The sequence below is a fragment of the Xenopus laevis genome, chromosome 4S (genome assembly GCF_017654675.1).
Source record: "Xenopus laevis strain J_2021 chromosome 4S, Xenopus_laevis_v10.1, whole genome shotgun sequence".
Lineage (NCBI taxonomy): Eukaryota > Metazoa > Chordata > Amphibia > Anura > Pipidae > Xenopus > Xenopus laevis.
In genome coordinates this window covers 127,984,863-128,010,145 of record NC_054378.1, presented here as the reverse complement: position 1 = coordinate 128,010,145, position 25,283 = coordinate 127,984,863, and the positions used below count along the sequence as shown (strand labels likewise).

Genomic DNA, 25,283 nt, shown 5'->3' with positions numbered 1-25,283 from the left:
GAGAATCTGTAGAAGCAGCAATGTAGTCGCTATACCTATAACCCCATAGTGTACTAATAGGATGTATAAGGGAAACAATATGGTAGCTCCCACCCAAGTACAAATATACAGAGAATAAATATTGTGTGCACATATCAAGCTTCACCCTCTAAGAGATCCAATATGGCAGCTCTCACCCCTACGTATATAAATACAACGACCATTATTTGCATGAAATAAGGCACCCGTCATACCTACTGCATGCAAACTACATGGCAGGTAATCCCTATTCATAATAATGGTACGGTCAGCCAGTTATACCCACTGTCACCCAGTACATACAATGAACAGGAGACCAATGCTGCAGGGGCAGTTAAGGATTAATCCAAAGTGAGAGATTTTATTGGTTCATGGTTAAGAGATGAGAAAAGAGGAGGGGTCAGTAGTTATGGATCATGTGATAATGAATAATTCCAGTTTATTTTATTCATACTTTAATATCATTTCATCATTGGGAACGTGATTGGTTGTTGTTCTGTGGAGCCGCAGGGGTTAATAATATTAAACATATAAATAAACCCATAAGCAGCGTAGGACGGGCCAGTATTTCAATTATTGTCCGGTCTTCTAAAATGCACATAAAATTTGTAATTTCTCTAATATAAAAAAAGTCAAATATAAAATTTTACGCAATGTTTTTCTCAGCTCCATATAATCAATTCATTTTTATGATTTTTTTTTATCCAGGAATTATGGGACAGTGATGTGGAATGGGCTCCCGGGAATGTGCTCTTCTCCCCATTTCACCACCAGCAAATAATCCCCTCTCTCCTTCACATGGTAAGTGACAGTGTAGTGTTTGTTCCCCATGTGTTTAATAGAGACCTCCTCGCAGGGCAGGGTGGGGCCGTGGACCCCCACCAGCAGAATGTTGGAACTTTAAAAAGCAACAGAAATTTTATATTAAGAAATAAATTCCATTTGCAAATATAACGGGAATAAATAAATGTTGGATAAATTACATTGTAACAGCAAAAGCTTACAGGGGGAGGGGCATGGAATGTATAACGCAGGAGGTGGGACTAGAACGCTCTGATGTCAGATTACAGGGGGAGGGGCATGGAATGTATAACGCAGGAGGTGGGACTAGAACGTTTTGATGTCAGATTACAGGGGGAGGGGCATGGAATGTATAATGCAGGAGGTGGGACTAGAACGCTCTGATGTCAGATTACAGGGGGAGGGGCATGGAATGTATAACGCAGGAGGTGGGACCAAAACACTCTGATGGAAGCTTACAGGGGAGGGGCAAGGAATGTATAACGCAGGAGGTGGGACTAGAACGCTCTGATGTCAGATTACAGGGGGAGGGGCATGGAATGTATAACGCAGGAGGTGGGACCAAAACACTCTGATGGAAGCTTACAGGGGAGGGGCAAGGAATGTATAACGCAGGAGGTGACAGGGAGGGAGTTTGACATTAAAGGGTATATAAATTGCAATACTGCTTATGTGATATATCTGATCACGTGCCTTAAATGCCAAATACAATATGTGGGATGTAGAACTAGAAAATTGAAGGAAAGAGCAAGGGAGCATATGGGCCAGATAAAAAACCCACGAATGGCGGAGAAGAGTAATATTACCAGACACTTTACTGCCTGTAATGGGGGGGGACTTGGAATCTTTCAGTATTCAAGGCATAGAGAGAGTCAGATTGGGAGAGAGAGGAGGTGACCAGTTGAGCCTTTTAGAAAGGAGAGAAGTATTCTGGATCTTTCATCTGGGCACACGTTTGCCCCTAGGCCTCAACCATGAGTTTGACGTTACCTGCTATACCTGAAGAGGTTAATAATGTTTAGGGTTTTGGGGTTGTGAAGTCTAGAACAAAGAGAGAGCTAATGAGGGTTTTATAAATAATAAGTGCAAAAAAAGTAAGGGCAATTTATATTTTTTGGAATTATACTGTCTTAAAGTGATATATGATGTATGTATTCTATGGTTATTGTTAAATTTAAAATAATATCTGAATCTACCAACAGTGATACATGTAAAAGAATACAAATACCCCACACAGGCAAGTTTGGGAAGGAATTAACAAAGTAGGGTTAATCCCTCACAGAATTTGATTGGTTTTAAAGAAAATGGGAGGGATTGACAGGGTATAAATCCCGCAGAGGACATGCTGTTCACAGATACACCTATGACTAAGCGCCGGAGGGTGCGAAACGCGTAAGGTGGGCCTGGTGGGGTTGTTTGTAACTGAATTTTAATGCTAATTTAATAAAACAATATTTTTTATGAAAACAAAAGCCTTGGGACAGTTATCTTTGGATAAAGGACTTTCTTATATGTGATCGCCTGAGAACTGGGGCGAGTCCCTTAGGCTTAATTAAATGTTAATCAGATGTGGACTCCCAATTGATGTATAATATAACGCAGGAGGTGGGACTAGAACGCTCTGATGTCAGATTATAGGGGGAGGGGCATGGAATGTATAACGCAGGAGGTGGGACCAAAACACTCTGATGGAAGCTTACAGGGGAGGGGCAAGAAATGTATAACGCAGGAGGTGGGACTAGAACGCTCTGATGTCAGATCACAGGGGGAGGGGCATGGAATGTATAACGCAGGAGGTGGGACTAGAACGCTCTGATGTCAGATCACAGGGGGAGGGGCATGGAATGTATAACGCAGGAGGTGGGACTAGAACGTTTTGATGTCAGATTACAGGGGGAGGGGCATGGAATGTATAACGCAGGAGGTGGGACTAGAACGCTCTGATGTCATATTACAGGGGGAGGGGCATGGAATGTATAACGCAGGAGGTGGGACTAGAACGCTCTAATGTCAGATTACAGGGGGAGGGGCATGGAATGTATAATGCAGGAGGTGGGACTAAAACATGCCGATGGAAGCTTACAGGGGGAGGGGAGTTGAAACACAAGCTGTGGGTGGGACTATAACTGACGGCATTTTTCAGTTCTAAAAATAAACACACATAGTGAAAGGGATCATCGGTTCAGTTTATTTTATAGGCCTTTGTCTTTAAAAGGTTAATCTGGTTTGATTTGTCTTAGGGTTGCAAGTTCACCCACTTAACGGGGTTGTTCACCTTTAATGTAACTTTTTGCATGATGTAGTTGTAGAGAGTGGTATTCTGAGACAATTTGCAATTATTTTTCATTTTTTATTATTTGTGTTTTGAATTATTTAGCTTTTTATTCAGCAGCTCTCCGGTTTGCAATTTCAGCCATCTGGTTTAAGGGGCAAAAATTTCCTTAGCAACCATGCATTTATATAGAATGGCTAATTCTAAGCAGCTCAGTTTATAGTTTTGGAATTATTTTCTTCTGTCTCTTTCAAGCTGTCAAATAAGGGGTCACTGACCCCATCTAAATGCTCTGTAAAACTATGAATGTATAGTTACTGCTACTTTTTATTACTCGTCTTTCTATTCAGGTCTCTCCTATTCATATTCCAGTCTCTTATTCAAATCAGTGCATGGTTGCTAGGGGAATTTGCACCCTAGCAGCCGGATTACTGAAAATGCAAACTGGAGAGCTGCTGAATAAAAGGCTAAATAACAAATGCAAGTTGTCTCAGAATAATACTCTCCACATCATACTAAAGGTATGACTGTGACTCCAGCCTGGGGCCCTAAAACGCTACTAATTTAGGCACATGGGCATTGTTGCACATGGGCCGGCTCCAGCGTAAAGGTGCAGCTTGGTTTAAAATAAACTTTAAGCAAAATGTAGACTGCATTGTTGTTAGACAACTTGCAGTTAGTCTTTTTTTTAATTTTTTGACTGTTACAATATGTGTGCAAAACACACACACCTTTCCCACTAGGATTAAATAACCTCAAATAGATCTGTGTGTTGGGCATGTAACTTGCACCACTGGTAACTCAATAAAAGTTATTTGGGCACTTGCACCCGGCATGAATGAAACACAGTGGGGCTCATTTATCAACACTGGGCAAATTTGCCCATGAGCAGTAACCTACAGCAACCAATCAGTGATTAGCTTTTTAAAGCCAGCTGCAAGTAGAACAATGAATGCAGCAATTTGATTGGTTGCTATGGGTTACTGCCCATGGGCAAATTTGCCCAGTGTTGATAAATGACCCCCACTGACTAGTTAGAAAACTACTGTATTTTATCAGATGTTACAGTTTATAAGTGACAGGTTCCTCAAAAGAACGATCAGTGTCCTTACCTGCTTTGCTGCAGTCTACAGTAAAAGTGCTCTTTTGTCCCAAGAAAGCTTTTGATAGGCCGGCGCCTTTGGACGTCACTTTGGTGGCATCTGATGCAAATCTCGGCAAAGCGCTGTACGTGGTCTCCGTGGAAGCTCGGGTTACGGACTGAACGATGATAGAGGAGGTTTCACTGGTACCACCGATACCCACAAGGCGCTGATGAAGAAATGCACACTGGGTAAGAGAGTGTTCCACCAGCTGAAGACATAGGGGAAATTTACTAACAGGTGAATTTTGGCTCCGCCACACGTTGCGCAACTTCATCAGACGTCAATTTGCAGCCTATATGATTACTCATTAAAACGAGATGTTTCCCCATCGAAAATTCGTCAGCACGAACATTTCTAAGCGAACTTTCACTAGCGTTACTTTCTTCCTAGCGAAATTTCACTAAAACACGTCAATTTACATAGGGCGGGTACATATAGGTCGTGTATATATCTTTATTACAGATCCTTATATATTTATTTATTATATTATATACAGGTATGAGACCTGTTATCCAGACTGCTCAGGACCTGGGGTTTTCTGAATAATGGATCTCTCTATAATTTGGATCTTCATACCTTAAGTCTACTAGAAAATCATGTAAACATTAAATAAACCCAATAGGCAGGTTTTGCTTCCAATAAGATTAATTATATCTTAGTTGGGATCAAGTACAAGCTACTGTTTTACTATTACACAGAAAAATGAAAATAATTTTTAAAAATTTGGATTATTTGATTAAAATGGAGTCTATGGGCCTTTCCATAATTCGGAGCTTTCTGGATAACTGATCTCATACCTGTATTATATATATATATGTATTTATTAGAGATCCTTATATATTTATTACAAAGTCTTTACAGAGATACTCTAATGACATGAGCCCAAATGTGGCCCGACCTTCAAATGGTTGAACAGCTACAACTTTTAAACATAATGGCACTTTAAAATATGGGGAAAAAAACGCCAGCGTTCTGTAGTTTTTTATGAATTTTCAGCATAAAGGATATGATGTCACTGACATAAGATTGAGGCTGATGTAGCTTCATCTTATCAGCATACAGGATATGATTTCACTGACATAAGATTGAGGAGGATGTGATTTTATTTTATCAGCATACACTTCACCTTTAATAAATTTGCCCATAGAGAGAGGGTTGTTTAAGATACTGTTCAGACATAGGGGAAAAGGTTAGCAACTTTGCTTCATGGGAATATTTTATAACAATCCTCACGGAATCGGACAGAACATGGAAGTGAGAAAGTGAAATAGTTTGCCTGGAATTAGAGTGTTTAATCTATGTGCAAACACTGCTGCTGTTAGAAAACATTATAGCGTAAGGTTAATTAACATAATTATATTAATAAATACAATATCCACACCTACAGCGTTACCTTCTTGACCTGCATTGTGCTTGGCAGCAACATATTGGGTTGTTCCCTCATTCAGCTGTAGGGCAGGAATTTCACCTAATAACAAATGTCACGTAATGTAACTCACAGGGCTCGGAATATATACACATATAAATAAATATATATATATATATGCCAGTTTTGTACAGTTATACTGTAAGGAAATTTAGCCAGTTACCAATCAGCATCCAAATGGTCTAGAAGTAACAGAATGTTAAAAGCAAATGTCTGATTGGCTGCTATGGGTATCAGGCCAGGGTAGAGTCCTGTGTGGAACCAATTTCCAAGACCCAGACCCGACCCGAACCGCAACCCGCATATTTTATCCACTTTGATCCGCTACCCGACCCGGACCCGCAACTGCCTTATCCGCAACCAGCCAACCACCATCAAACAGGAAGTGATGGTGCTGCAAACCAGAAGTGACGTCATCAACAGTGGGCAGGGACAGACACAATTTTGTAAAACTTTAAAAGGAGTAAAATATAGACAATATTACATAAGATAAAAAATTTAGACGATACCCGCAACCCGACCCGCAGCTATACCCAAACCTGAAAATCCTCCCCTTTCGCAGGGTGCCTGCTTTTTTTGCGGGTAACACATAGGTACCCGATCTGCGGCAGGACTTAAGGCCAGGGTAAATTTCTGCCCATATTACAATGAAACGCTAGAATTCGAATGCTTTGATTGGCTATATATGCAAGTATAGCCCTGCCTACTTTCAAGCTGCTTATACATACAATTTAGTGTAAAATGTGATTAATAAATGCTGATGTCTGGCAGTATAATAAGGATTGTTCAAACTGCCCTGACAAATCTGAGAATATATAGCCAACTTTCTAATTGTCAAAAACTTAGGGGCAGATGTATTAACGGTCGAATTGAAAATTCGAATTCAAATTCGTTTTATGTCAAAACTGTCAAAATTGACTAGGGAATTATTCAAACTCAATTCAAGTTTTTTAAAAAATTAGATTTTTGAGATTTTTCATACTCTGGCCCTTTAAGGATTAAAATTCAACTATTCGCCACCTTAAAGCTGCTGAATTACTGTATCAGTCAATGGGAGAGGTCCAGGGATCAATTTGGGGATGATTGTAGCCTTCCTGACAATTCAAGTTTTTTTCAGAGAAAAAAACTCAAATCGAGTTTGATCGAATTCGATTCAAGTTTTCGGTTCGTTTTAAATGCGTCCGAGTTTTTAAAATTTGGATTTATTAATAATTTTGCCAAAGTCGAATTTCGACTTCAATCGAATTTAAGGGAGTTATCAAAATTTGAAATTCGACTCTTGATAAATGTGCCGCCCCCGACTGATGTCTGATGCTGCTGTTTTCTATCAGAAAACAGCTGATTCACTGATTCACATGCTCTGTGCTGCTGTCACTTACTGAGCTTAGGGAGCCACTCACAATATACAGTACACATAGAATAGAAATGTCACAATATAAGGCTAATTAGTAATTAATACACATACTTACTACATGGCAGCACAGAAACCAGTGCAATTAGCATCAGAATTGAATAATCAGCAAACCTGTAGCATCAGCTTATATTACAGCCAGGGAAGCTCATTTTCTGCTGGATAATTAGTGACGAGCCCTAAGCTTAGCTTCTCAACAGCTGCTCAGAGGTCACTATATAAAATATAGCATTTTTAGCCACATTAATTTTTAGGGTTTAGTTCTCCTTTGAAGTAAACTTTTAGTATATTATAGAATGGCTAATTTCAAAGTTAAATATAAAAAAATCTGTTTGCTCTTTTGAGAAACGGATTTCAGTGCAGAGTTCTGCTGGAGCAACACTATTAACTGATGTGTTTTGATAAAAACATTTTTTCCCATGACCGTATCCCTTTAAGGTTGAGGTGAGCTTCCTTTATCCAGCTGTCCCCATATGACACCGGCACAACTGAAGGTCTATGGACATGGCTAAAAACCCCTGGGTGCACTGGCCCATTTCAGACTGGTGTCATGTCCATGATTAGGGTGCAGTCATTACTCACCTGTAGTACCAGTCTCCAGTCCATCTCCGTAGGCTGTAACTAGCCCTGGATCTCCTTCCTGTCCTGCCTCCCCTACTCGGACTTTAAATGGACTCCCAGGAACGTGGCTCCCATTAAACTTGACGTCAACCATGTGGATCCCATTCTCCCGGGGCATAAAGCGTACAGCATACTTATCTGTTGGCACAGCAGCAATAATTATCAGGTTTTGGCATAACATTATTTTAAATCATGCACAATGTAAGAAACATTCTTAGTATATTCGTATTTATATGAACTAGGGATGCACCGAATCCAGAATTCGATTCGGTATTCGGCCAAGATTACTGTGCCTAGCCGAACCGAATCCTTAAAATCATGTAACTTTTTGTCACAAACAAGGAAGTAAAAAAACAATTTTTCCATGGTGCGTGGCCATTTTCAGCAGGATCCGGCCGAATCCTTGTGCCTGGCTGAACCAATCCTTAAAATCATGTGACTTTTTGTCACAAAACAAGGAAGTAAAAAAAACATTTTTTTCCATGGTGCGCCGCCATTTTCAGCAGGATTCAGCCGAATCCTTGTGCCTAGCCGCAACAAATCCTTAATATCATGTGACTTTTCGTCACAAAACAAGGAAGTAAAAAGTTTTTTTCCGTGCGTGCCTCTATTTTTCGCTCCCCCTCACTGATTTGCTTATGCAAATTAGGGTTTGGATTTGGTTCGGTCGAATCTTTAACAAAGGATTCGAGGGTTTGGGCAAATCGAAAATAGTGGATTTGGTGCATCCCTAATATGTAAGGGTGGAAGCTCCCACTATAATATATAAATATAAAAGAGGTAATGTTCTATCTAGACACACAATAAGGGGTTATTTACTAAACTCCGAATGCCAAAAAAACCCAAAAATGTGTGCTTTTTTTTTAGTATAAAATCCGATTTTTTTGAGGGAAAAACTCCCAAAATTTTTGGGATTTATTATACCCCGAGGATGGAAAAAGTCAGATTCCGAAAATCCAGCATCTCAGACCTGCCGAGGTTGCATATAAATCAATGGGAGAAGTCCCAAAGATTTTTTGATCTGCGATGGGTTTCGTGCAATAATCCGAGGAGTTTGTGTTTTTTGGGCACAAATCAGAAACCCGAGTTTTCGGGTGGAAAATCAGAAAAATGTGTACGATTTGTATTTTTCACGATTTTTTGCGTGTTTTCCCTGTTAACAAAATTTTTGGAAAAGTGTATTTATAAATAAGGCGAAAAAACCTGTGTGGATTTGGTTTCAGAAAATATTGAGATAAATTCGGACCTTGATAAATGGGCCTCCAAGGCAATAGATTTACCTGGTTCCAGTTCAGTGACAAAGCAGTCCTCCACCGCTCCAGACGGGCTATGAACCTTGGCATCAATCTTGCCTCTAGCCCCATTAAGCCGTATGGCAAAGGATGCTGGTTGGTTAACTCTCAATCCAGATTCCTGAAAATAGAATTCAATCAATCCGAAAAAGGAGGCAAACTAGTGCGTTTCAGTGGGTCTCTGCAGGCCAGTTGTGATGTGTGACGACCATTTTATCCAAATAATCCAAATGTTTAAAAAATGATTTCCTTTTACTCTGTAATAATAAAACAGTAATTTGTACTTGATCCCAACTAAGATATAATTAATCCTTATTGGAAGCAAAACCAGCCTATTGGCTTTATTTCATGTTTATATGATTTTCTAGTAGAAGATCCAAATTACAGAAATATCTGTTATCCGAAAAACCCCAGGTCTATGTCATTCTGGATAACAGATCTCATACCTGTACTATCATAACTAGGACCTGTAGATTCCAGGGCTAATTTTTCAACTGAGCTCCGTCTCCGAAGGCCCTGACCAAGACACCCCTGATATTTGAGTGACTTCATATTCCCTGCATCTACCAGAAGTTAAGACCCTGTTTTGCAGTAAAAAGTAAAACAACAGATTCCCCCATTTTAATGAAAGGTAAATTAGTATTAGGAAAGGAGGAAGTTCACTTTAACTCTCTGTATGCCGAGGTCAGCAATAGCCAACTTTTTAAAGCCAGTTTATTAAAGTCAGATAATGAGAATCACTGGGCTACAACATACCCAGGTCAACTTCTCCTTTAATCACGGTTCTATTAGGGGAACCCAATAGTCCCGGAGGCAGTGCAGCAGTTAAAGAAAAAAGAAAGGCCGAGGTGTATCACATTACCGTATTCTCAGCTAAATGCGAAAGAGGGAGACGGAATTCTGTTGGAACAGAACAACTACAGAATGGAGGGGCAATACTAGTTGGTGTGATGGGGGTAAGATCATTGTGTAGTTTGTCTGTCACCCTCTTTAGCTTTTAGCTGCAGCATCTGAAGAGAATTCCTGTCAGAAGCTTTTAAATGAAACACAAGAAAACCATCCAAGTGCCACATTGACCAATTAACATCTTTGCAGAGACCAGAGTCATAGTTACGGAAACCTTCCTTGTTCTCTATTGTGTCCGTAACATTGGATCTCGATTATATTCAGTCTCCCGACAGGCTCCTGTTACTGACTGCCCTGGCTGATTCTCCATATTTATGACGGAAAAACATGGGCCTACAATTATCAGAATGTTCAGCTATCTCCTCGCACTACAAGAAATGGTTATATTTCGTTATATTTTCTACTATCAATGGGCAGAGCTACATAGCAAACCATTCGGCAATAATGGAAGTGCATCTTTGCTTGGTCATTTTGCCCAATCATATACCAAATCAAATGAAATGGTGAAGCTCTTTTAAACGACAACCTGCAGCAAATCCCTGAACACCTGGGTAGTTAGTATACGGGGAAATGTCGTGCAACATCACCTGCTGGGATAGAGATTTCAAGTAAAAATTTAAAATAAGTTAATGTAAAATTGATGAGGGGGCTATTCTAAGAAATTTTGCAAAGTACATTCATTATTTTTTTAAATTTTTATTCCAAGATATTAAGGGATACATGTGCTGTTAATTTGATTGAATTTTGTTACAACAGCGCCACCCGCTGGTCAGTTTCCCACCAGTCTGACCACCAAGTAGTCAAGGAAGTTGTCAGGAGAAAGAAAGAGGCTGCTCTGATGTTCTTCTGCTTAGGAAAGATGTGAGAAAGGTTTCTATTTTTTTCCTAAGCAGAAGAACATCAGCCTCTTTCTTTCTCCTGACAACTTCCTTGACTACTTGCTGGTCAGACTGGTGGGAAAATAGGGATGCAGCGACACCAGGATTTGGGCTTTTTCAGATGGATTCAGATTCGGCTGAATCCTTCTGCCCGGCTGAACCAAATCCTAATTTGTATATGCAAATTAGGGGCGGGAATTGACGGCACTCTTTGTCACAAAACAAGGAAGTAAAAATTTTTCCCCCATCCCACTCCTAATTCGCATTTGGTTCACCAATCTGCTGAATCTTCCGCAAAGGATTTGGGGGTTCCGCCGAATCCAAAATAGTGGATTCGGTGCATCACCATTGGAAAATGACCAGCAGGTGACGCTGTTGTAACAAAATAAATTTATATTAACAGTACATGTATCCCTTAATATCTCAGAATAAAAACAAAATAAATAATGAATGTTCAATTTCTCTCATCAATTTTACATTCATTTATTTTAAAGGTTTACTTATCCTTTAATTCTCTGCTAGCACTATAAGACTGTTCCAAGCAGGCATCTAGTCAATGTAATCTGTGGAGGGCAAGGAGTTAATGGGTCAATGTGGTGAAGTGTAGCGATGTTTCCTTGTGCCTCACCTGAAGGCTGGTGACAGTGAGCCGACGGGCATCGTCCGAAGTGGCAACGATGGGAACTAGGAATGGGCTCTGGGGAATATGTTCATCGTTGAACTTGATAATCACTTCGTAGTCACCTGTAGGAAGTAGAAAGGAAAAAAAGAGATTACATTGGGGAAAAAAAATAGAACAAAAACATAACGGCCAACTGAAAATTTACTTGCTCCCCATAATTGGACTTACCAGGCTCTTGTACAACATAGGAAACTCCAGAAGAGCCATCTTTCCGGTCTTCAAATGAAAGTTCAGCTTTACTTGGGCCTTCTACAGCAATGGAGAGGCCTCCGGCACCAGCTTCCCGGGTCCATATACTGAATTCAGCTAGAGAGCGACAGAACCACCAGTGTTAACAGACAACATAGCATGATCTATTTATTGATTTGCAATAGGATCCTTGTAAATGGGGTAATCCTCAGAGTTATATGGTGGGGCCAAAAGATTGGTTCAGTCTGCTTTGGCCTAGCAAGTCGATGCCCAATTTAGACACAAGTCATTAGGTGTATGGTCAGCTTACCTGGAACTCCAGCCTCTCCTCTTTCTAATCCAGGGCCTCCAGCCTTCACTTTCTCAGCTCCACCGTCTCCCAGGGGTCCCACGGTGAACTGGAATGGGCTCCCTGGCACATGCTCCCCTTTGTATTTTACGCTCACGGTGTGGATCCCGGTCTCTTGTGGCACAAAACGCACACACGACGTGTTCTGTCCAAGATCAACAATCTCTGCTTCTTGTTTCCTCCCTGATGGGCTGATGACCTTTGCCGTCAGTTCATGTCGGTCAATTTCTGGGGGAATTACATAATAAAAAATTACCTTATTATTAACAATTCAGTAACTCACTGCACATTTAAGGGCCAATACACCTTTACTGTTTTCTCCCTCCTTACGGAAATATCAAAGGCTTTTATTTATTTTCAGTTTGCTTTCTAAATGCAAATTTTAGAAAGAATCTGGGTTTTCTTATAGCCTTTATTAACAGGTGTCAAAGGTCCATGCTGGCTGATCCCAGTACTGAGAAAGATTCAGATGGAAAAGTTGAAGGCAGTATGGTCCTTTATTATTAAAGCTAAGTTCAAATGATATTTAACAATATTTATGTCAAAACCTGTGGTAGGCCAAATGTTAAACTAACTCATTTTAAACTACAAGTGCCATGATCCCCTGAAAAAATGTTGGGGGGGGACAACACAGGATCTTTTAGTTCTGTAGAACTCAAATAAGGACATGCAGGAAACAGGACCCCCATGTATCACACCCAAATCATATGTAGTTTAAAAACATGCAGTGTTCCATCTGAGGGAATATTTTTATATTTGGTGGTGAAGCGAAGCACGAATTACTAACATTCTAAGAAACAGAGGTATTTTTCCAATACAGTGAGCTATCCATGTAAATGAACAAAGCTCTCCATGTAAAGGCAAATCTGCCCACTCCAAACACATTACTGATCCCTCTGAGCAAACGGCTCCTGCTGTGAGAAGGCTGTCTCTGCCCTGAGATATATATAAAAATATATATTAAGATATATATATAAAATGGGTGTGTGATTGTTTGGCTTTGGTTGGCCACAGGGAACTGAATTTGAGGCAAGTAACAGCATCTCCCAGGAAAGCGCTATTTGGAACAGACATACAACTATAGCCTGCTGGGAAATACGTATCCCCAATAAACATCAACTTTTTAAATATCCCACTCCAGAGACTTGTTGCTCTCTCACAAATATGAAAACATATTTCATATTCTTCGCAAGTACCAAATTGAAAATGATGCATAATCTAATGGCGAATAATCAGTAAACACCATCATTCTCAGCTGGTAGAGCTCGTATGCTTGGTATTAATGACTAAAATTGACTGATAATTGATTTTGTTGGTCCATACCCCTAAAATACAATATAATCACTGGTTCATTTTACTTAGATTACCTTCTATTCTCCAAATTTAGGGGGGGTAGCTCAACAAGAGTGGATCTTGCCATAAATAGGAGGGGCATAATAAATCAGGAGTGTTGGAAGATATGCTCCATTGGTGCTTGTGTTTTGGATGACCTTTCACATGTCACCCACAAACACTTAGGCCCAGCGGGTTAGTCGTTCAAATGAACAAGTCTCTAATTTTGTTAGTTTTACTCCCCGGCTATTATGTCAACATATGCCTTATACAGGGGTTTAAGTAAGTTTCCTGGCAACTAAAGTGAAAAATCTTCATTTCTTTTCATTTCACAATGGCTAAGTGTAGTCACCTGCAGTAGTTATGCCCCTGGATACATGTGACAGATGGACCATAAATTATTGACTCCTATTAAAGGAGAAGGACCATAAATTATTGACTCCTATTAAAGGAGAAGGAAAGCTACCGAAGCAGTATATTGCCAATAGATTAGCCACAAAAGTGCAAACTACAACACTATATTTATTCTCTACCAAGTTTTACCATATATGAGTAAAAAGCTCTAGAAGCTGCCATATTAGCTTGGTGTGACATCACTTCCTGCTTGAGTCTCTCCCTGCTCACTCATAGCTCTGGGCTCAGATTACAGCAGGGATGGGAGGAGGGAGGGAGAGAGGAACAAACTGAGCATGCTCAAGCCCAAGCCCTGGAGGTTTAAGATGAAAACAGGAAGTCTGATACAGAAGCCCATGAGTACACAATAGAAGGAAAGAAATGTGCTGTTTCTTTTGACAGAGGACTCAGAGCAGCATTACTTAGTATTTATATAGACCTTTCTGATAAAAATTACTTAGTTTTAGCCTTTCCTTCTCCTTTAAAGGGGTTGTTCACCTTCAATGTCCAAATCTTATTAAACCACTAAAAATGCTCTCATTGTGTTAGAAAACCCATTTGACATAAAAAAAAAAGTAAAAAGGTCAATGTAAAAGCTAGTTTATATACCATTTAAATCTGTCCTTCTCCTGTCTCACTGATCAGTTTTCTGAAGGATGGGAGTGGCCTGTTTTACACCTGCACTTCCTATTTGATTACATCATCACTCTCAGGCTTTGCCCTTACTTGCTTCTTATTGGCCATTGATACTGCCCTCCCCTTGTAATTCATTGGTTGCTTGTGCACTTGTAAGCAGTCACATAAATTCAAAGGCCATTGGTTAATTTCTCCCTTGCATTGGCTGCCATCTTGTGTGCATTACTTGAGTCTCAAAAAGAGCCCAAATCGAACACATTTTTACTATGCAAATAATCATATACATTAATGGACATGTAAACCCTATAAACCAGGGGTCATTTTTTTTTTTTGCGACGAGGGGTGGGGTCGGCAGCAAATTTGTAGTGCCGGCGTCCAATTTTGGTGCGCCTGCGTCCAATTCGATGCGCCTCGTTTGTGCGCACTGGGCTTGGCGGCCCAGTGCGGGCGTGTCCGTGGCCCGGCGGTTGGGGACCCCTACTATAAACCCTTACCATGTCTTTAAATTGGGCACATATTTCCCACACAAAATTCATCATTGTCGCTGTATTTTTCCCCTCCGTTAGCCGCATTGTAGTGTTTTCCTGAATACAAGATCTGCTTCAACCAGGCGGCCATTTTCTATCGGCTACATCATCATTTATATTTGTATATCCAGCCTGATGTCCTTGCTCAGAAGTTTTGTTATGTAACTTTATTAACAAGTATGTGTAATCCTATTCACTCCTACATGTAATCCCACTCACGCATGTAGTACCACTCACTCATATGTATGATCCCACTCATATGTGTAATCCCACACATACATATGCATAATCCCACTCATACATATAATCCGAATCACACATGTAATCCAACTCACTCATATGCATAATCCCACTCATACATATGCATAATCCCACTCATACATGTAATTCCACTCATACATATGCTTAATACCACCCATACATGTAATCCCACACATACATATGCATAATCCCACTCATACATTTTATACAACTCACTCATATGCATAATCCCACTCATACATGTAATCCCACTCATACATGTAATCCCACTCACTCATATGCATAACCCCAAACATACATATGCATAATCCCACTCACTCATAGGCATAATCCCACTCATACATGTAACCCCACTCACATGCATAATCCCACTCACTCATATGCTTAATCTCACTCATACATGTAATCCCACTACAACATTTAACCCCACTCACTCATACACTCAAATCTGGTCAGTAATGTTCCTAGTACGTTCTTGGCAGATAGAGCCCTTGTCTGCCAGCATATACAGTGTTAAAGTATAGGGCTCAATTGAGAACTTCAAACGCAGGTAGTACGGTATTCTTTGGGGGAAGCAGGTCTTTGCACTTTGCTTTGGAGTGCAGAGATTTGCTGCAATTTTTAGTTCAGAGAAGGATTCAAATGCAAAACACAAAATCTACCATGTTTTTTGCCTGCACAGTACATAATGCTCCTGCAATGTATCTACTGCAAATGCACCAGACTAGAACAGGGGAGGAAGAATGAGAATGGTGGTGTAGTATCTATCATTACACAGTAACCTTGGGCTATAGGTGTACAAGGCCAGTATATGTAATAGATGAAGTACATGAGTGCACATTTTATCCTGTCAGGGGGTAATCAAAACAGCAAGTGGATCAGATGCATGTGGATGTGCTTATTGGGGGTTTTCAGTCTGATTTACTTACAAGACACTTTTCTCCTTGCCCACAGACTATAGATAGCAGGTTGGAGGTTATAGTAGAATAACTTGACCATCTTTAGATAATTAAATCCAGTGCGTTCAGCCGGTGGAGCACAGGAAGAAACACACACAACTCTTTAAAATGGCCCCCGTAGTGACTAGGGATACACCGAATCCAGGATTCGGTTTGGGATTCGGCCTTTTTCAGCAGGATTCGGCCGAATCCTTCTGCCAGGCTGAACCGAATTTGCATATGCAAATTAGGGACGGGGAGGGAAATTGCGTGACTTTTTGTCACAAAACAAGGAAGTAAAAAATGTTTACCCCTTCTCACCCCTAATTTGCATATGCAAATTAGAATTTGGTTTGGTATTCGGCCAAATCTTTCAAGAAGGATTTGGGGGTTCAGCTGAATCCAAAATGGTGGATTCGGTGCATCCCTAGTAGTGACACAGGCCCGTGTAAGCGCCAAACACAGAATGTTGCACCTGCATTCAGAGCTTACATGTGTCTGTGTGAAACACTCAAACCTGCACATCAAATGCATAAAATAATACCCCTGTGTATGAGCCCCAGGAGTGAATTTTCTCTAATTAGACATACTTTTGGTTTGCTATATATTATAGTATAGCCCAAACACACAGAGATTTGTCTGCCAAAAATCCTTCCACTTGCCTAAAATACATTATGCAGCAATCCAAATGAATCCCAGTAACATTGCCTTCTTTTCCTCATATTAAACTGGATCACCACTATGATTTTTTGGCAAGGAGAAAGCATTTTTATGAGATTTCTTGCCCATAGTAAACATTAACTACAGGTATCGGATGCATAATCCAGAAACCCATTATCCAGAAAGATCTCCCACAGACTCCATTCTATCCACATTTTAAAAAAATGATTTCCTTTTTCTCTGTAGTAATAAAACAGTAGCTTGTATTTGGGTTTATTTAATGTTTTCTTCATTTTCTAGTCAACTTAAGGTATAAGGATCCAAATTCTGGAAAGATCCGCTATCTGGAAAACCCCAGGTCCTGAGCACTCTGGATAAAAGGTCCCATACCTGTACCACAACAAATCTCCATGTGTGCCAGTACTCTGGGAATTCTGTAATATGGAATAATACCCTACTTTTCAGAACCATAAAAATCCCTGTAGCTGGTATTGTGTGTCGTTTGTGTATAAATGAGATTAAATAGCAATTTTATTAAAAGGAAAAAAAATATCACAGGCTATGGGGACTAATTTCTTATAGAAAACGGGTGTTTAAGTTCTAGCAGCATTGTGTGTATATAAGTGGTATTCTCTGGTACAAGCAAAGGTAGTTCCCCTTAGACAATCATTGATGCACACAGGTCATTATCTGTCTATTAAATCTGACAAACACACACAATTCACTATTGTCCAACAAGCAGTTCTTCTGCTATTGCCTTTTAATATTATTACTTTATATCCTCATATTGGCACAATTATCAGAAATCCCTTACTGTATGTGAAAAATGAAAAATACCACTGCAAAGTCCTTTCCAATTCTCTAATCAAACAAATATATATATATATATTTTCCTTCAGTGACACAGGTACACAGGAGTTGAAGGTTTATAATAAATCTCAGGGCTGCCTGGTGTAATGATTATAGAGTAATTAATAAAAGAAATCCTCTTACTTCAGCAAATCCTGCTAAAATGTAATGTATGTGACACGGGCAGAGTTGTGTGTTGGAAAGTTAAAGTGCAGAGTCATTGAGTGTAGAATACAGACACAATAAGAACACTCTGCTGAGGTGATGTGCTTGTATTGCTCATTTATTGGTACATTTAAGTATCATGTGAAAGACACGCTCCATAACCAAGATGAAGACACCCTCTCAACACTTATTCCCCTCTACAAAATGGAGTCTGTCCACTTACAACTGACCCCCAAACAGTGAGAAATGTCAGCTGAGCCCTGCCTGAAAGTGACTGAGCTCTCCCTCCACATGAGACTATTCACCAGCCCTCCCCAAGTACAAACATGACATTTTCTCCTCACAAACCCCATTATAACACAGTCACCCCCCCCACACACACACACACAAGACAGAGTTCTCTCTCCTCACACGTCCCCACAAGTGACAGACCTTCCAGCCAGCACTGACTTTACCTTCCCTCACACACAGACACTCCATGAAGCCCCTCCTCCCTCCATGTGGATCAGTCACAGATCACTTGTCCCTTCACACAGCAGCTCCTCCTCCAACCCCACACAAGCCTGGGCCCCTACACACTTCTCTTCCCCCCTGTGAAAATGTCACCCTCTCCTCCCAATACACACACAACTAAACATTCACCTCCTTCAAGTCAGCCCCTTCAACATCTCTGTACATACACACTGTCACACCAAGTCCCACCAGAAGACTTCTCCTCTCCTCACACACTGGCCCAGCCCCTCCCTACAGAGCAGTGTGTATGCAAATGAACCACACTGACTAGGGATCAGAAGGAGACTGACAGGAGAATCAGCCAATCAGAGTTTAGCTTCAGAAACTGCTGCACCTGCTTCTGCCAGGAGTGTGTATGATGTAAAATAAGGAAGTACAACAGTCACTGTAGTGTTTTTGGGGGTCGGCGACCCCCCCAACAGGGGGCCCATGATGAAAGGACCCCATCTGCAAAGGGATCCATCTGAGGTGAATATCCATACCTCCCAACTGTCCCTTTTTTGGAGGGACAGTCCCTCTTTTGACAGCTCAACCCGAAGTCCCTCATTTGTACTGGAAAGTCCCTCTTTTCTCTGCACTGAACAGCCAGAAAAAGAAACAAAGTTTCTCACTTAATTGGCTTTTAGCAGAGAGCCCAGAACAGCTAACAGGTGCAAATAAGATACTTTGTAACAATTTTGAGACACAAAAACACAGTTTAGATAAGGAGAAATATTTTCAAACTTTCATAACCTGCCAAATTTTTTAAAACAAACATGGTAATTAGGGGGTGTGGCCACAGAAAGGGGTGTGGTCAAAAAATTGCTGCACTACATGCGTAAAAAAAATTTTTGCCCCTCTTTTTACTTCCAAAATGTTGGGAGGTATGCATCAACTGCTAGAGTTGCCACCCGGCCGGTATTTTACAGGTCTAGCCGGTAAAACACCTGCCAAGGCCAGGGCCGGTATTGCAAATTTACCGGTAATTTGAAATACCCTTTAAAAAAAGCCCCTGGCCTGCCCCCAATTAGAAAATAACTTACCTTTTTTCCAGCACTGTTGCTCCGCCCCTTTTAGCGTCACGCCGCGTAGCGCTGCCCCCTTTTAGCGTCACGCCGCGTAGCTCCGCCCCTTTTGGTGACCGCCCCCCCACTGGCCCTTAAAATTTTTTAATAAAGGTGGCAACCCTATCAACTGCACATTTTTTGTTAAACATTTATATGGCAAAGCTTATTTATTTTTACCTGAACTGTTACATTTTTGAAAGTTATATGAAGGTGAACAACCCCTTTAACCTACCTGCAACTAACTGAAAATCCTTGCACCCCCTTGCAAACACAACACAGCTCCTGAATACCTGGTATTTTCAGGTTCAGCTCGCAAAGGCCACCCACTGAGGCCACAGATGGTGCTTTCCTCCTGCGTGTGATGCTCTCCTTCATTCTTCCCTCCCCAATCACTTTGGCTGTGAATGGGCTTCCTGCAAAATAAAATGGAAATGATGAAGGACCTTGTAGGCTGATATAACCGTGAACACAAGGAGGTGCGGCACCCAAGACAAAGGTGGCAATTTCAAAAATGCTCAGCCAATAAGTTAAATAGCTTTTACACCCCACCCAATTAATAAAGAGCAATTCATCTTGAAGGGGTTGTTCACCTTTGCATTAACGTTTAGTATGATGTAGAGAGTGATATTCTGAGACAATTTGATATTGGTTTTCGTTTTTTGTTTGCGGTTTTTGAGTTATTTAGCTTTATATTCACCAGCTCTCCGGTTAGCAGTTTCAGCGGCGATCTTTTTTCTATTGTCGCTCGAAATCGCCTAGCGAGGCAATTTCGAGCGACAGTAGAGAAAAGATCGCCGCGTGTGTTTTTACGCTGGCGATTTTTCGCGATTCCCCATAGACGCCAGCGCAAAAGTTTCCCCAGCGATTGTGGCTTAAAAGTCGCCGCGAGTCAAATCGCAGCGCTATCGCCTAGTGTGGCCATAGCCTAAAGGTGAACTACCCCTTTAACACATCAGCATTTAACTAGAAACATAATTTGTGAATTATACCTGGAACATGCTCATCTGCAAACTTGATGGATACAATGTAAACTCCTGGTTCTGTTGGACAATAGGAGACCTGGCATGTGCCATCCTCTAGGTCCTCTGTTTGGATGTCTACTTTACTGGGTCCTTCCACTGCCAGCAAGAGCCCACCGTAGCCTGGAACAGATGTAGTAGCAATAAGGACTCAAGAGTATTTCAATTAAATGACATACAATATAACACAGGGCAGAGTAACAGAATTCTGTATATCTGTATCAGTTATAATTCTATAAGGAAAATGTATGTATTTTTCATAACACTACATTTTAGACTAATAGCAGGGCTATATATTATCATTTTGCTTTACATGTGCATACAGAGTATGACTTCTATCTCTCTACCCTTCCAAAGCAAGGGAAATAATGAGCTCCAACAACTCTGTGATGGCTGTGCTGTAGATATAAGGTGGTGCTGAGAGGCCGGAGCCTTTATCTCAGCCAGTAGGGTGGACTAGAACCAACCAACCAGTGCATCAGGTTAAAACATACTAGTGGAAGCCCATGGGTGATGGACAGGAAGGCTGTGGGTTTAGTACACTCTATTGGCGGCTTACAGTGGAAAAGGCATGGTGTCTTTAACACAAGGAGTGTGCACCTTAAAAGAACAGTGTTGGCGTCTTAAATGGTGCAATAAAAAGACGTTTTTGAACCTATTTTGGGTGCCCTGGAGTCTGCACAAATCCTTTTAATTCAATCAGTCAATATAAAATCCTGTACTGGCAGTTTGAGGATAGAATATCTTACATTGGCCAAAAACAAAAACCTCATGCTTTGGTAATTTGCTTATGCCAAGCAAACAAAAGCAGCATAATTATGGAATGATAAATAAAGCAACGATTCCAGTACAAGAACAGCTGTGATTGTGTAAGTGCCAAAAATCTCTACTCAAGAAAGTGCTCATGTGTTACTCAGACAGTACTCAATAATATCCCCTTGGGAAGATGTCAGATAAATCAGTCTCCCGCGAATATAGATAATATCACAGCTGCGAGGAAAACTGCATATTTTCCTCTTATTTTCCGACATTTTTAGTATAACAAATAAACTTTATTGCTTTTTTGGTTCTCAGAAATGCAAAACAGCTTTCATAAAAATAAAATCTAAAAGATACAGTGCATAGGCCTTGCACAGACAACTGCAAAGGGGTAGAGAGTCCGGTGAGAAATGGTACTGACCTGCCTCTCTGGTATCCACAATAAAATCTGACATCTCATACGACCGCCCTTCAATCAGACCTGGCCCAAAGGCTTTCACCTTGCTGGCGTCCCCTATTTCTGACTGGTAAACCATGATGGATATAGGACTGTTGGGTATGTGGCGGCTATTTTTCTTAATGCTGACTAAGTGCTCCCCAACTTCCCTTGGGATGAATGAAATTCCTGGAATAAACAAGAAAATGAGACAGTGTTATCTCTTAGCATATATATTTGTAAATTAAAGATGCTAACGATGATATAGGAATGGATAAAGGTAAAACATATCGGAGAAGCAGCTACACAGCACGCAATGTAACATATATATCGACCTAATAAAAATGTAACCGCATTTACTCAGACCTGCCCTTACCAATATGGTTGTTTGGAAGCCTTTTCAGAAGACAGGGCTCATCACGACCAGATGGGGCTTTTATACTGGCAGACAGAAGGCTCAAATCAGTCTCCGTGATATCCAATAAAAAGTCTGCCGTGGAACCGAGTTTTACTTGTGAGCGCCGCCTGCTATCATCTGGGAAAGAAAAGAAATCAATTCACATGATCGAAAACAGATATTCCTTTTTGGCATGTTTGCAATTTTACACAGACAGATATCCAGTCTTAAGACAGGTGTTTTCTATGGACATTAATAAAACTGGTCCAAGTGTAGGACTGGGCTGGCAGGGAGAAAACCAGTAGCCCCCCACTGGTCCAGACCCACTCCCTTTAAATTGTGCTCCCGGCACCTTACTGCTGCTCCTCCCTGCCCCAATCGCAAAGAGCGGAGAACAAAAGCTAATCTCTAGCGGGGGTAGGAACGGTGTTGCGGCTGGGTCAGGGGGGCTGAAGGGGTGGTGGAGAGGGACCCAGTCCGATGCAGTCCAATGGAGTCTTTGCCTTCCCAAGGATGCCTAGCAAAGTAAATTAAATATAGCAGTGGGCTACATAGAACTGGAATATTAGGAATAGCATACATAAAACTGAGATGATGGAATGGAGACTACAGAACAGAAGTGATTGTGTATCTAGAACTGGGATATGGGAAACAGGACACTGAGAACTTGGATAAGAGAAACCTTGAACAATGATATGAGGAATAGGATACCTGGACTGAGATATGGGGAGCAGGATACCTCAAACTGGAATCAAGGGAATGGCATACTTACAACTGGGAAATTTTATACTCATAAAGGATACATGATATTTGAATATATGGAATAGAAGGGATAGGAGATAAGCACTGCGTATCTTGACAGCGCTATATAAATAAATGATGATGATAGGAGATCTAGAACTGGCATATGGGACAAAACTACCAAAAGTATACAAGGAATTAGATAGCAGGGATGAGACAACGTGGAACGGGATACCTAAAACTATGACACAGGGGATATAGAAATGGGATACCTACAAATGGGATATGGGGAGCTATGGGAAAAAAGATTAAACAGTTACCTGTGATTTTTGCAACAAAAGGGCTTCCAGCGATGTGTATGTCATTATATTTCACTAGGATGTTATAATCTCCTGGAAGGGTGGGCAGATATGTCACAGTGCAAGTGCCATCTTTGTTATCAATGCAGCTGATCTCTGCCTTGGAGGGCCCTTCTATTGCCAGATCCAGGCCCCCTTTATAGGGATGAAACAAAGCCAACATGAAATTCAAATATCATTAATTAGAAATCCTCTTCAGATTTTCTACTACACTACACCCCCCTACATTTCTCCTATCCTACATTTAAGGCAAGGGGAAGCAAAGCACATTTTATATAATGAATAATTAACCTTCCGAGGCAAAAAGAGCACTGATACAATACAACATAAACAAATGGAATGAAAAAATAAAAAACAAAATACCTTCTCCAGCATCTTCTGTTATAATTGTGAATGTGGCTGGCTTCTTGGCGACCCCATAGATAAGGCCTGGTCCATATGCAGAGACACTTCCTGTGTTTGGATAATTCACGAAGAACTGCAGTGGGCTTTCTGGGGTTAAACACAAGTGTTATGTCAATAATGGAGACAAAAATAAAAATATAACCAGAAAACAAAGACACTATACTTTATGCCACCAATATTGAAGTTTGAGGGAAATAATACATATCCCATTTATAGTCCATATATTCTCCCTTGTAGGGATCCCGACGGCAGAATAAAAAGTTATCTTACATGTGAAAATATGTAATATATAGAATAGTGTCGTTTTGTGGGAAATGTAAATGTATTGCTGGTTGCCACGTGACCTTTTCTACATTCTCTCTAGCAATAAACTGCAGTTCTGTGTTGCTTTTTGGTTCTAGATCACCACACATCAGGATCATGTAAACATAATATGAAAGGTTGATTTACTGCACTGCTGCTTGTAGACAACTCTGGTTTTTAAAGGAGAAGGAAAGGCTAAAATTAAATAAGCTTTATGAGAAAGGTCTATATAAATATACCAGTAAACCCTCAAAGTAATGCTGCTCTGAGTCCTCTGTCAAAAGAAACATCACATTTCTTTCCTTCTATTGTGTACTCATGGGCTTCTGTATCAGACTTCCTGTTTTCAGCTTAAACCTCCAGGGCTAGGGCTTGAGCATGCTCAGTTTGCTCCTCTCTCCCTTCCTTTCCCCCCCTCCCTCCTTCTCCCTGCTCTAATCTGAGCCCAGAGATATGAATGAGCAGGGAGAGACTCAGGCAGGAAGTGATGTCACACCAAGCTAATATGGCAGCTACTATCCTAAAGAAACAGAGAGAGCTTCTATAGCTGTTTACTCGGGTATGGTAAATCTTTCTGCAGAATAAATATAGTGTTATATCTATTGGCAATAAACTGCTTCGGTAGCTTTCCTTCTCCTTAAAATGACAACAATATTTATGAATCTCTGAGATAGATCACATTCTCATGATTAAATTGAACAATTTGGTAAGAATTAGGAAAATGGATAACTATGTGACAATGAATCTTTAAATAATTTGCTCAGTATAAAAATAAAAACTGGGTAAATAGATAGTATGTGCAAAATAAAAAAATGTTTCTAATATAGTTAGTTAGGCAAAAATTTAAGGTATAAAGGCTGGAGTGAGTGGATGTGTAACATAATAGCCAGAACACTACTTCCTGCTTTTCAGTTCTCTTGGTTTCCACTGATTGGTTACCAGGCAGTAACCAATCAGTGACTTGAGGGGGGGCACATGGGACATAGCTGTTGCTTTTGAATCTGAGCTGAATGCTGAGGATCAATTGCAAACTCACTGAACAGTTATGTCCCATGTGGCCCCCCTTATAGTCACTGACTAACTCAGAGTTAGAGAGCTGAAAAGCAGGAAGTAGTGTTCTGGCTATTATGTTACACATCCACTCACTCCAGCCTTTATAGATTACAGTTTTGGCTAACTAACTAACTATATTAGAAACATTTTTTATTTTGCACTGCCTATTTATTTACTCCGTTTTTATATTTACATTGAACTGTTCCTTTAAATTAGGCTGTCAGGGGGTTCTAGGTATTAGATAATAGCAATACCTGGTGGCCTGCATCTTTGCCATGCTCTTATATATTCACACAGACATACAGGTGTATAGTTGTAAGAGTTTTGCCATGCCTTACCTGGGATGTGAGCTCCATTACATTTAATGGCCAGCTCGTGCAGTCCAGTTTCTGTGGGAACGTATCGAATAGACACAGTACCATCTTTGTTGTCAACAATATCTGCGGGGGCTGTCTTCCCAGAAGGCATGTGAACTTCCCCTGAGGAACAAACAAAAACTCA

General features: G+C 40.6%; 1 protein-coding gene across 1 annotated transcript; it reads right to left on the bottom strand.

Annotated features, from left to right (window-relative positions):
* Positions 1–774: 774 nt before the first annotated feature.
* LOC121393386 (filamin-B-like) lies at positions 775–25,283 on the bottom strand. The gene is made up of 14 exons (XM_041561840.1): positions 25,121–25,283; positions 23,385–23,513; positions 22,983–23,156; positions 21,901–22,059; positions 21,510–21,713; positions 20,300–20,452; positions 19,601–19,723; positions 11,952–12,218; positions 11,621–11,758; positions 11,399–11,514; positions 8,975–9,107; positions 7,656–7,832; positions 4,204–4,402; positions 775–916 (listed from the first exon to the last, which is right to left on the bottom strand). Exons 1-13 carry the CDS (start codon positions 25,248–25,250, stop codon positions 4,374–4,376), a joined length of 1,932 nt encoding a protein of 643 aa, XP_041417774.1. The 5' UTR covers positions 25,251–25,283; the 3' UTR covers positions 775–916; positions 4,204–4,373.